The sequence below is a fragment of the Aulonocara stuartgranti genome (assembly GCF_965226115.1).
Source record: "Aulonocara stuartgranti genome assembly, chromosome: 19".
NCBI lineage: Eukaryota > Metazoa > Chordata > Actinopteri > Cichliformes > Cichlidae > Aulonocara > Aulonocara stuartgranti.
The window spans coordinates 18,297,684-18,311,336 of NC_138955.1; the positions used below are offsets into that span (position 1 = coordinate 18,297,684).

The 13,653-nt window shown below is 37.8% G+C and overlaps 1 protein-coding gene across 1 annotated transcript in view; it reads left to right on the forward strand.

Annotated features, from left to right (window-relative positions):
• The window catches only part of tpo (thyroid peroxidase), a gene marked incomplete at its 5' end in the record, with an annotated part of 31,047 nt that overhangs the window by 7,681 nt on the left and 9,713 nt on the right, over nt 1-13,653 (forward strand). Inside the window, 2 exons of the mRNA XM_082516167.1 lie at nt 3,424-3,682; nt 6,832-7,002. Coding sequence (XP_082372293.1) covers nt 3,424-3,682; nt 6,832-7,002 — 430 coding nt within the window. The remainder of the gene's footprint in view (nt 1-3,423; nt 3,683-6,831; nt 7,003-13,653) is intronic.

Genomic DNA, 13,653 nt, shown 5'->3' on the forward strand with positions numbered 1-13,653 from the left:
GGAGCCAACAGAGAAAAAACACAGATGAAACTAATTTTGTTAACAGTGACTCATTTCCATTAAGCGTGAGCTCTTGTATGCAAAATAAAAATACTGGAACTTGATGTAGGCGTCGTTAACGTTGTCAATCACTGATCAGGTGAGAAAGAAACCAACCAAAATAAACAGATAGGAACTAAACAGGGTCACTCGAGATGCAAGAGTGTTCGAGAAACCATTCAGTAACACTTGTCTAAACAACTTACCTGCCACAGCTATTAACTTCTAATTCTTAATAATAATTGAGGCATACATAGCAGCGCCACTGAGAAGGATCTTTAATATCAGGACTGAAATGTCTTCCTGTAATGTGGAAGTTTGCTGTAATTGTGTCCCTCTGGGGGGAAAAGCATCTAACTGCAGTCCTTTCAGCAGCTATCAGCTCCTTGTTGTGCTTTTCGGTCCATATGGTTGAATCCCAACAGCTCTCACGAAGCCCTCCACCCCCTCCACCCCACTTTAAAATCCTCCTGCAGCTGTTCCCGACAAACAAGCTCACACGGGGTGAGTGTTTTTTAGAATGCTGTTTTCATTTTGCATTATTCTTGACAAGCTACTGTAAAAGCACAACTTTAATGCTTTAAATTATGCACTACATCATTAATTGCTAACAGAAAAACCCACTTTCAGGCCAAAGGTACTGTAGGTAGCAATTAGGCTGGGAAGTGTTTTAAGGCGGATGCCAGTTGATGCATACCTGCAGACGTAGTATGTTTCTGTGGCTACACTGTTTATGTCAGAGTTATCAATCCAAAAATATTGGTCAGTTGCCCCCTCCATTCTAACTGTACTGGAATACTAATTATAAAAATCTAATTTAACTGATTGGCATAGAAATGGAGATTTGTTTTCTTCTGGTTGGACATCAACAGGAATGCGAGCAAATATGTTATCGAGCAAATAACAATGTTTACATTGTTTGACCGTGTGGCTGTCGTACTGCATTACTCCTCCTACACCGGGTATGCTACAACACTAACAGAGACTGGGTGTGTTTAAAGTATATACAGAAAACATTTCTTTGAAGATTACACATTTTAGCATGGAGATAAAAATCAAAGCCAGAAATGCACACACTCACAACGTACTCTAATTAGAAGAAAACACTTAAATAGGTCACCATATGGAAACAACTTAATGAAAAGCTTTACACCCGAGTCAGCAAAAGGTTTGTGTTATTATTTTGTATCATTAAATATTCCCATGTACTAAAAAAGTAACATAAAATCTGCAGCTCAGGCTGTGAGTGAAAACAGTGGGGAGCAGGCAGGTGAAACTATCCGTACTTTGTTTCCAGTAGACTGTTTGTGGGCAGCCACTTCAAAACATCACTCTACAAGACTTGCAGAAGAAACAGACTGAAAGGTCAGAAGCCATTTCAATACAGAGAGAAAGTCTATTATTTGCAGGAAACAAGAAATGATCAGCTAACAACATCTGGTTTCATTCTGACTTCAATTACAGTGCACAGTTGTGAAGGGCTTTTGCTTTTCCAGAAGTGTAGAGGCAATATCATTATGTTCTATTTAGTTGTAAAATGGGAGAGACATAGCGGGAGAATTATTGTTAAAAAGAAAGGAGAAAAAAAACGATACAGTTTGAAGGGCCAGACCTGCTTTGCCTAAAGTGCTTCAGTCCATTAAGTAAGAGCCTCAGCTGTTGAACAGCATCACATTTATGAGCTTCATTATCTGAAAAATGCAATTCAACTGCAAATCATACAGCGTGCAATAACAATTAGAAAATAATTCTGTGAATTTACTTGTTATTTTATTAAAGGAGCTCTTTTAAAATTCCGTACTGCACTTTTATTAAGGTTTGGGGCTTTCTCCAAGCCAGAAAAATCAAAGGCCATCCCACGACAGCCTGGCTTTTAACCCCTAGTACAGTATGGATTACATTTCCAGGAGCCTTCTTCTTATAATGCAGCTGGGTGAATTAGAAGGTGAGGAATAAATTTCAAGCAAAAAAAAAAAAGCCTGGCATGTTGTAAAGGAGATAAAATAAAGTGTGTGAAAGGTTGAACACAAGCACAAGCTCATTAAATGGAATACTAAACCCAACACTCATCAGCCACAACATGAAAACCACCTGCATAAGATTGTATACGTGGCCTTCACGCTGCTAAAACAGCTTTGACCCACTGAGGCCTGGAAATGAGATCCATTAAGGTGTTTGACAGTTGGTCCTTTGCAACCTGTGAATTGTAAAGTGGGCCCTCTGTGGATTGAGGGTTCAAACCTTGGGATATTTCCTGTTTTTAAGTAATTATTTTGCAGTTTTGTGATGTATCTGCATGTGTCTGCAATGGAAGGCTGCCTGAGTCACCATGGAATGAGTAAACGGTTTGCATCAGTGTTACCAGCAGCACATTCCAGTTTAATATGATGATGAATTTTATTAACTTCACTTGTTGATAGTTTTAATGTAATGTCTGATCAGCCTGTCTGATCTGTAATTGGTGGACTACAATAGTCTAATATATGGTTTTGGTTACTATCCTGTAATATATGACTCACTGGGCTCCTGTACTTGGTAGATACTTCAGTTTCTTGTCTTGAACCTGAGGAAAGTTTTTTTTCTCACTTTTCGGTCATGCTCAAAACCTCTTTGAATTGTTTTTCCAGGAGCCAAATTCCAGATGTGATGTGGCCTGAGTTCATAAAAAATCTTATATGAATTTGAGCTGATTTTCTGTCAGTTGTCACTGTGACTTTTCTCTGACTTTTCTTTTTTCCTCCTGTTTTTTTCTGTTTAGGCAGTACAGAGTTTAGACCTGCTAAACTCTGTATTGGTGAAGGTTGTGTGGGCCACATAAACCCTGAGGGGAATACCTGGTTTTTCCATCTTTCCCATTGTGCTCTAATCATTTCATCTAAAAAATGTGCATAAAATCCAAATTGGTTATTTTACTGTGTGTGGTTCCAGTGCTTCCTTTGCAATAAATAACTAACTGATGTAAAAATGATGGACGATATCTCACTAATGTATGTGTTGGCTTCCGTGCATTTTTGTGTGTGTGGGGTTGCACCCTTGTGACATGAGTCGAGATTCGGGTGCTGAAGTGAGGCATTTATAAATAGTGATGAGGACAGATGAAATTCTCTGCAGTAAACCGTGAGGAAACAAGCGTGCAATCACAGCCAGGGTTATTATACAAGTAGACATTTCACTGGTAATCCTACAGGGATTCCTTTAGCTGTATGTATATACACATTCACAGATATCATTTCAGGTATTCAAAGAGGATATTTTGTATTTATTTGTAAAGTATGCTTCTATTCAAACTCAGTATAGACTTTAGAATTTGGTGATAGACACATAAAATCTTTTGCGCTTTTTCCCTTTTTCTGATGTCCATCCGTTTTCTTTTTTGATTCCCAGATCATAACCCTAAGAGACTATGCTCCAAAAATCATTGGCCCAGAGTCCTTCAAACATTACATTGGTCCCTACAGGGGATACGATCCATCTGTGGACCCCTCTATCGCCAACGTGTTCGCCGCAGCCGCATTCAGGTTCGGCCATGCTACCATCTCCCCAATCCTCTGCAGACTGAATGAGAGCTTCCAGGAGGATGAGCGCTTCCCCCACTTGAGACTGCACAATACTTTATTCAGTCCATGGAGAATAGTCAAAGAAGGTCAGTGCACTCGTATGAGAATGGAAACCAATAACACATCCTGCAAGCACAGTAAACACACCGAAAGAAAGGAGGAAGAAGAAAAATACTCTTTTTAGGTCAGCTCCAGAATCAGCTGCATACATGCAGTTTAAAAAAATTTACACAAGCAGGATCAGAATTTTTGTTTTCTATAAAAAACCCAGAAAATGAGCGATACAGAGTGCACCCATTCACAGGAAGAATAATCGATCGTACAGGCTGTAGGGACCTTTTTTTTATTCATTGCCACTTCATGTTTTAACCTATTCTTTAATTTGACCAGAACATTAAGGTTATACATTTTTCAGCAGAACATTTTGGTATTGTGACCATTATGATCAAACTAACTGAAAACCCAAACAGCAGCAAAGGGACACATGTATTAGTGAGTAGTGTCAAGTTTCCACTTGGACGTTTGGTCCAGCCGTGTAGCTTAGCTTTCCGACGTTTGCATATATTTTGTTTTGCCACATTTCTTTTATTCACTGTTTTCCTCAATATTAAATAACAGCAAGAAGACTGTAAATCATTCTGATGATTGTGATGGGTTATATGAGAGAGCAATTGTATGTTTGTTAAGTCTTTAAATCTGAAAAAGAATAATATGCTTTGTCTAAATTATTAAGTAAAATGTTGCAACCAGCTTCTTTTCTAAGCCTACAACAATTATATTCATTCCCACCTGTATTCATGACCACTGGGGAATGTGGGTTCAGTGTTCATACTTGGATTAGAGCTCTCAAATTCTTCAGAAAATATGTTGTTTTCTAGCCACTAAATACTTCAGTGGTCAGCTTATTCAGTGGTCTGTGTATACTTGTTTTTTTTTAGAGTTTTTTGCCTGCTGGGAATGAAAATGATACATTGAGTCTCAACAAAATCAGAAATGCCACACACAGTCTTTCTGCTGTTCTCTTCATGTCTGCATGCTACTCTGGCTTTCTCCAGTATCCCCCCCCCCAAATGCATAAGGTTAGGTTAACGACTGATTCTACATTGGTTGTAGATATGAGTCAGCGCATGACTCTCTGTGTTGATGCTGCAACAGACTGGCACCCCACCTCTTGCCCCCTTGATAGCTGGAATAGGCTCGACATGTAGCTCCCTTGTGATGTTGAAGTGGATAACCTGAAGTGGATGGATGGATCGATGAACAACTGTGACACACTCACCTTTTATCATATCCTAAAGATCAGAATTTCTGGTCTGCTTACAAAAGTTTGAGGTGTTTTCATTTTTACTTTAAAATGCTTTTCACTGTATTTCCATACAGTGAAAAGTATTTTAAGGTCATAGCTGTGTGCAAAGTGTGAAAAACAGATCCATAATAATTAGAACACTTACTTGGCTGAAATTCACATTGAAGATCATGTTCTCTGGCATGTGCAGACAGCCTCCAGCATTCCTGTACCATGCTTTTGGAAATACTGTTACAACCACATATGCTATATGGTGTGCAATTTTATCCTGGAAGTCAAACATTCTGTTCTGTTTCAAACTAGCTCAAATTTTGTGTGAAGGATCAATTTCCAAACCTAGATTGAGCACATCAGGTGAGTAGTGAGATCAAGAGTATGCTTGTTTATTTTCTTTCTTTCCCTTAGTCTTCATCAGGCTGTGCACCATAAATTCATCCCCCAGGGTGGGAATGCCGGTATCAAATTTGACTGTTATGTCCTGAGGGAGAGCATTCAGAAGAAACGATCTGAACTGCAGTGCTTGCCAGAAGGACATCTCATGCTGGCTCAGAGCTAACTGAAAACACAGGATGTTTTTTTTTTTTTTTTGCCCACACCAACAGAATCTTCGCTCACCACCTGGACCACTCGTCGGATTTGGCTCTCTGCAACTTAGTCCACTTCTTGAAAATGAAAAACAAGTTGATGGGTCACTGTTTGGACACACTGGAGGAGATCCAGCGTGTATCACGGATGGAGCTTGATGCACTGACAGAATGCGACTGTGAAAAGTGTCATTTTTCCCCACAGTGGCTCTGCGATCGACCTCCACTTGCCATCGCCATTCCATACGTCATCATTCATCGTCTTTTGAAGCAGTTAAAACGATCTTTTAGGTTGTCAGAACGTTGCAATTGGTTCTCATGAATCTCATTTGATATTTTGTAATATAAAAATAATGAGAGATATTTAATCCACTTTAAAACTTCAACATCCATTTTTGAAATAAAAAACAAACACAAAACAAATAGTTATATATTATAATATTCATACTATATTATATTATGGCCAATTCACAATAATATTTATAGTACATTAAAACCATACTGCACAAAAACCTATTAACAGCAATTCACTGACCCAGAAAACCTTGTGTTGCTTTTTCTTACTGGGACCCATAGTGAGCATCTCCACTGTGATGCTCACTATGGGTGCGTCACAGCAGAAAGACTGAGATGACATTTCTCAGCCTTTCTGCTGAGAAATGTCATCTGGGTAGATTGACTTTGTGGATCCTATTATTTCTACTGCCCTGACCCCATGACATTGTACAATAAAATGTGGTCTACTTAGCTCTTCACCAGCTGGTCTCACATTTAAATGGATTATGCTACCTTAAATATTATCTTGACACCAGTTGGGATGTTTTGCTGACCTCCAGTGGCTGAAGCTGTTACCTTGCTGCTTCCTTGCTGTGTTCAGTTGCCTTACAACTGAAAACCATGTTTATTACTTTTATAAAACTATAAAAATGTATTGTCATGATAACCAGCATGTTCATCCTCAACAGTCCATTCATTCTATTTGCTGAAAAGAAATGTTTGGACAATGGAGGGCCCCTGGGAAGTACCAAATCCAAGCCCGGGAGTGATTTCTGAGCAGCAACAATGAAAGCATCCAGTCCAGAGAAAACAGTACCTTCCCAACCATATGTTGTTTTTCTTGTCATTGTGGTCAACCCCTGGATTATAGTCGGGCTGTATTCCAAAAAAATCAATGAAGTTTTCACAGTTTAATAACATTGCAATATATTATCTTTTTAATAGAGAAAACAACAAAAAAGAAATACAAAGTCACAGTCTTAACAGCAACCCACAACAACACATGAACTATAAATAATAATTAATACTAATGACTCTGGAAAAATAAGTAATAGGCTTTTGTTTCTAGGGGGGATTGAACCAGTCCTGAGAGGCGTAATTGGATCTGCAGCGTCAGCTGTTAGCGCAGACATGCTGTTGGTTGATGAAGTAACAGAGAGGCTAGTGGTCCTTGATACACTGAAGCAGATGGACCTGGCTGCGCTGAACCTGCAGAGAGGACGAGATCACGGCCTCCCAGGTAAGATCTTGGCTGAGAGTCAGATCTGTCATTCAAATGCCATTAGATTATCCTCGTCAAATCAAAGCGACAGTAACCACTCCACACCCTGTTTAAAAAACAAACAAAAAAAAACCACATCATTTGTCCTTCCCTTTGTCAACAAACTGTGTTTCTTAGTGACCATTGACAAACCATTGACATATTTAATGGGTGGTCATTAATATGAGTACTCTGTTGTTGCTTCCTGGTTCCTTACAGTGTGGACAATAAGGAATGAGCAGTGCTGTAATAAATTACTTTTTAGCTTGGAGCTATGTAGGCCCACAAGGACGAAGTAGATATAGAAGTGAAATTTTAAAACTAACAATACAAGAACAACATGAATTTTGGTATTTGTTTAAAAAGAAAAAGAAAAGAAGTGATCTGGCAAACAATCCTGCTTTTCTTGATTTGTTATTATAAAGCTGACAGATGAGTCATAAAGCCTGATAAGCACAAAAACATTATCTACGCTGATCCAAATCAAACACATCACTCCCCTGAGCATCCCAGAGCATTTCACACTGATTCTGGGACGCTATTTGTGTTCATTTAAAGGAATAATAACACAGTATGGGAATTAAATTTATTTAATCTCTCACCAAGCATGCAAACAACATGATCAGTGACTGATGTTGTCCTTTCTCCTCATTTCTGCGTTTTCTCTTCTTACCGTCTCTCCTGACACCAGGAGAATAAAAACCAAGGCAATCATAAAGCTCTATATCACCGGAAACACCTGTGCATTATTTACCCAAGCTTTCATGCCCAAGCCAGCTCTGCCTTCTGCTCCTGTCAATGATCTTGTTTCAGTTCTAAAGTTTTGACTGTATTAATGCCATTGCTCCCACAAAGATCAAAGTTATCCCTGAAAAGAAAAAAAGGCACCATGGAGGAACGCCAAGCTGGTAAAAGCTCAAAAAAGAGAGCAGACAGGCAGAACGCAGGTGGTGGAAAACAAAACTTCACGTTCATTATGACATGTATAAAAAAAGACTGCAGCTATAGCTTGAAAGTTAAGTCCCTTTTTTTCTGAGATTGGTAATCAATATAACACACACACACCTCAATGCATGAAATAGCTGTGCATCTTTTTTAAAGTTGACAGTCTGTGAGGATAAAGTTTGTATTCATATACACTGGTGAAAATAACTATTTGAATTTGTAAGTTTGCCCACTTAGAAAAGAAAGAAATGAACTGTCTCTAATTTTATGGTAGTTCTATTTTAATGGAGAGAGTCATTGAATGAAATAAGCATTTAATCCCCAAACAAAACATACCTTACTCTACTACTTTGTGGGGAAACCCTTGTTGGCAAGCACTGCAGTGAACCCTTTGTTGTACTTTGCCACCATTTTTTTTTACACAACTCGAAAGACACTCTGTAAAACTTTTAGGTTTCTTTGCTTCTGTTTGGCAACTCAAAGCTTCAGCTTCTTCCATAGGATCGTGTTCTAATAAAGTAAAGGAGGTTCTTGTCGATAATTATATGGTACATGGACCTGTCCACTGAAGCAGCAGAAAAACAACCCCAAAGCATAATGTTCCCGACTTTGTGCTTGATTGTGTGGGTGGTGCTCTTTGAGTCATACTCTCTTATGTCAAACGGGTCGAATTGATTGCAAAGAGCTCAATTTTAATTTATCTGACCAAAGCACTTTTCCCCAAGACTTCTCTGTTCACTGGCAAACAGACAAACTTAAGATGGGCGTGTAGATATGGCTTCTTTAGCCAGGGGAACTTGTCGGCAGTGCCTTATCAGTGGTGTTCTTGGTGGTGACGGTGGTCCCAACTGCTTTCAGATTATGAACAAGCTCCTCCTGTGTAGTTTTGGGTTGATCCACCACCATCCTCAAAATTATGAAACAAGACCTTGCACGGAGTTCCAGATTAAGGTCTGTCGATGGCTGTTTTATATTTCTTCCATTTCCAAACAACTCCACCAACAGTTGTCATCTTCCCAACAAGCTTTTTGATGGTCTTGTTGCTTTGTGAGCATTTCTCTAAGTGAGCAAACTTGCAGATTCAAATAATCCCCTCACAAGAGGAGTCATGAGAAAGAAAGAAAAAAAACCCCCAGAATATCACAAGAAAACGGCAATATAGAAAGTAGCACTGTGAAAGAATCCTATACAGCCAGGTGCGTTTGAAGCATTAGTGCAGAATGATAGATGAGTTCAATAGTGTCATAGCAGCTAGAGTCAGATTTAGGTTATTGTGTGCAGTTCTGTTCAGATCCCTTCATGTCTTAAGGGAAGTAAATGAGAGTATAGTGAGTCGGGTTAAGGTGGAAAGACTGGATTTGATCTCCTGATTTTTTTATTCTTAATGTCATGCCAGATTTCCACAGCCATTGCTAAATATGAAGAATGGTCACCTCTACTCAACAGGGGACACATCCATTATAATCACATGGGTGCCAGAAAAAACAAAAAAAAAGCAAAAAGTGTGGCATCCAGGCTATGGTTGCACAGTTTGTTTATGGGGAAGAACTGTACCAAAGGGTGAGCTGTAATCAGCAAAAATGATCTTTTGATTCATTTTCCAGGTGAGAGAGCACTATCTGCATAGCTGTAGAGATCTGTTAGGGCTGCATATATACTGTATGGAAGAACTCGCATGAGTTTTTAGCCTTCTTTTATGCTGCTTGTTTTACAGCAATTTGATGTTCCAATTTAAAGTCACTGTCCACAGCAGCCCAGCAGTGGTTGATTGTGATAAGCACACGTTAACCAGGATCCACCCATCCATGAATGAACCAATCTACATAGCATATATAGCTGTCATAGGGAGAGAGGCGGGGTGCATCCTGGATAGGTTGCCAGTCACTGGCTTCCTGCATCTTGAGTTAATAAATAATTAAATCAGATAGGCAGTTTAATAATCATATCAATCAGGTGGATTTTACTTGCCCTGCAGTCTGGCATTTCTTCCAGCTTCCATGATGACACGAACTCAGGAAATCAGAAAGTAATATCACCTGATTCTCTCACCTGCACTCTACATGCTTCCCTTTTTTCTTTTCATTCGTTTTTGTCACAGTACTTTTCTTTAACATTTAGCAATGATGTTAAAGCTATAGAATGGGAAGCTAGCATCAACTTAGTTACGTTTTTACATGACAGGAAATCTCAAAGGGAAAATGACTGAAAATATGCACAGACTGAGTCTCCTGGAACACAATCTGTTATTCACTTAAAATACAACGTCTGTACTTGAGGGGAAAAAGTGCTTTGCGATAACTTGAAAAGGGACTAAGATGAAAGTGAGAACAAATAATTTAAAAGGTATTAATTGCTTCACAAGTAATGCTTGACAAAATGGAAATTGAGCTATTCTTTTCAACATTTTCAACAGTTGATCTGTATATGACGTGTTCTCAAAGTTATCTGGTTATTTCATATTTCATGCCTTTGAAAAGAAACTGAATGCTAATTTTGTGATATAATGCTGCATGAGAATATATTTAAAGCTGTAAAAAGTGCTGGTTTAGATTCACAGAGCACCTATGCCTGTAGCAGGAAAGCCTGTGGCATTCGTGCTCACTCATAGGTCAACGTTTTTCTATTTTTTTGCAATGCATTCTATTGACTTTCCATGCAAGTTTAATCTTTTTTTACTGTACTTAAATCTTTTGAAGCATTTTGAATTGCCTTGTGTCTGAAAGGTGCCAAAATCTTGCATTGCCTAGTTTAACTCCACTGACTTTACACATCAGACTCTTGGGAATAGTTATTACCAATGTGAAAAAAGCTTTTTGCAGTTCCAGTGCAGCTGTGCTAAATCTCATATCCAAGGACCATGCCTTTTCCCTGGAACTTTTAGTAAAACGGTTATCAAGACTATCTTTTTCACTCTCTTTATTTATATCTTTATATGTCTTTAACTTCTAGTCAATGACAGCATTAATTTAAGCAAAAGCTTTTTTTAAAAATATAAAAAAAATACAACATAAGAAAGACAACTTTGTGCACAACTAAAAACAAGACAGACCATCTTAGACTTTAGTTTTAAATCAATGGGTTGTTTTCATTTGGTCAAGCTCATATTTTTGTGTCAGAGAAATCAGAGAAACGATGCTGCAGTGAGCTCTAGCAGTTCTGCTGAATGGGTTTTATTTGGACAGCTGGCGTCCCATTTCTTCCTGTTTCTACACTGTAAAACCTGACAAGTTAAGTTAACTCAAATGATTTGGGGAAACCGATTGCACCAATTGATTCAAGTTTTATAACTTAAACAGTTTGGGGTTATTTAAGTACTTTATTAGAGTCCCAAGAACCCAAAGCAAATATGATAATGTAACTCAAATGCATTATGTTTATTTACTCATTGTATTTAGTATGTTTCAACTTAAACCATTAAATTTCTTGTACTAAGATGCTGTATTTATTCAAACTTATTTAAAGTGTTACATGCTCATATTCAAATTAAGTTAAATTAACTTAAATGGTTGTATTTAAACAACTTAATCCAATTGGGGAAACCGATTGCACCAAATGGTTCAAGTACTATTAACACAAAACCAAGCTATTATTCTTTCCATTCAGTTTTTATTAACTTTAACTGCAGAGAAAATACAGAATGAATACAACCATACTTTCAGTCATAACCTATGACTGCTAAAGCCATTATCAAATAACAAATAATTAGGCATTTTAAAACTTGCACTTTTAGGGAATTTTGAATGTTTTTTGTAGCATTTTGAAAATCGATTAAATGTACAAAACACAAATTTAGTCATGTAGACCTGATACATAGGTGTACATCATAAAAAAACAATAGTCTAGAGGCAATTAGAGCCATAACAATCACAATTTTAAGTAACATTTAGTATAATAATGAAATCACATGCACTACAGCAATGCAACTATAGAAAACAGCTGAACTAAGGATGTCACTAACAAAAAGTATTCTCAAAGGTATTTGTGGCTTCGCAACAGTTTTGCCCAGACCTCGAGTGAACTGGCACTCATCACACAATTAAAAAATAAAGCATGAAAGTATACTGTACATATTGACTAATTATCAGTTATCTCGCAAAAGATTTCCATGTAACTAAAATATGTTTTTAGAAATAAGCTTAAGATTACACACTATGTGAAGATTTTTTTCAATCACAAACAAAACGTCAAATATGGATTTTCTCCTTATTCTTAGCTTTCTCCACATTGCCTTTTAGAAAGCTAATTACCCAGAACAAATAAAACTATTGAAGCCATTCACAGATAACTGAAAAAGCACGAATATAGTGACCAGTGAAAAACAAACATCATCTGCACAAGCTCATTTTTTAGTGTCTGCAATTTTGGTTTTAGTTGCTTTCTCTCATCGTCTAGCTTCAGCAACACTACTTGAATGAACTCAAAAAAGCCAGTATACTTCATAGGATAGCTCAGATGCAGAGCATAGATTAGCCCAAACAAAGACACCAGGGCATCAGTCCATGAGTGATGAGTCATAACAAACTGATCTTCAAGTTCTATGAACACTTGGCGTGGTGAGAAAGGAACTCCTCCAGGCACCTCCTCTTCATCGACATCAGCAACCAGAGCAATTCTATGGCTTCATAGAACTCAATTTCACCCTAAGATATAATACAGAGTGCACAATTATTCATCTGTAATATCTCTGTTAAAAGCATAAATACAAATGTTCAGGCACCTTTCTTCAGTTTTTCAAATTCTATATATCATAACATGTTTTAAGTTGACAGTGAAGGTTCATTTTTCATTCATCCAGGTAGTCAAATCAAGGATGAAAGAAGTTTATAAGTCATTCAACTTCACGTCTTCAACTTTCAACCCAAGTCCAGATGACTTATAAACTCCTTTCAACCTTTTTTAAATTCAAATGTGCAAATTATTGTAATACCAAAGTACCTTGCATGTTTTGAAAATCTCTGAGGTACATTGGTAGGCCGGCCAGAACTGCTGTTCTAGTTGCATAGATGTCGTTTGTGTCCTTATACATATATATATATATATATATAGGTTCGGTTCGGTTCGATACTTTGGTGTCACGGTTCGATATTTTTTCGTTACAAAAAAATGTTCATGCCTTTTTAATTTGTCATTTATTAAAATTATAAATATATATTTTAACTCAAAGGTACAGTTTTTAAATTTAACCCTAACCCTTGTGCGTGTTTTTTATTTTGACAGTGAATGCGCACCTGCGGACCACTTATGTGCAGCCCTGGTTATTTAGCTCATCATATTGCAGCCACAGAAATTCTTTTGTCCATGAAACCATAAAGCTGCACTTTCTTTTTGCCTTATAGTCTGATTTGTCATAACTTCTCCGTTTTGTGGTAAGCTTTTCTTTGGCTGTCACTTCTTCACCCTGACCTGTCTTATTTGGCTCAGCAGAACTGAAATGCTTTTACACACTCACTCACATAAGCTCAGCGATTCTCTGCGCGATCAACCTCTCACATGTTTAAGCTTGCTGCGGGAGATTTCACTTGTCATGTTTGCATAGTAAGCTAACGATTAATAAGACGATGTCAGAGGAATTGGTGCACAAATTATCATCACTCACAGATCAGTGCTGTCGCTCTCTATACACAGTTCGCGCGATTGCAAAGCGAAAGCAAAAAAACAAGCGCAAATTCAAACGCGACTTCAATA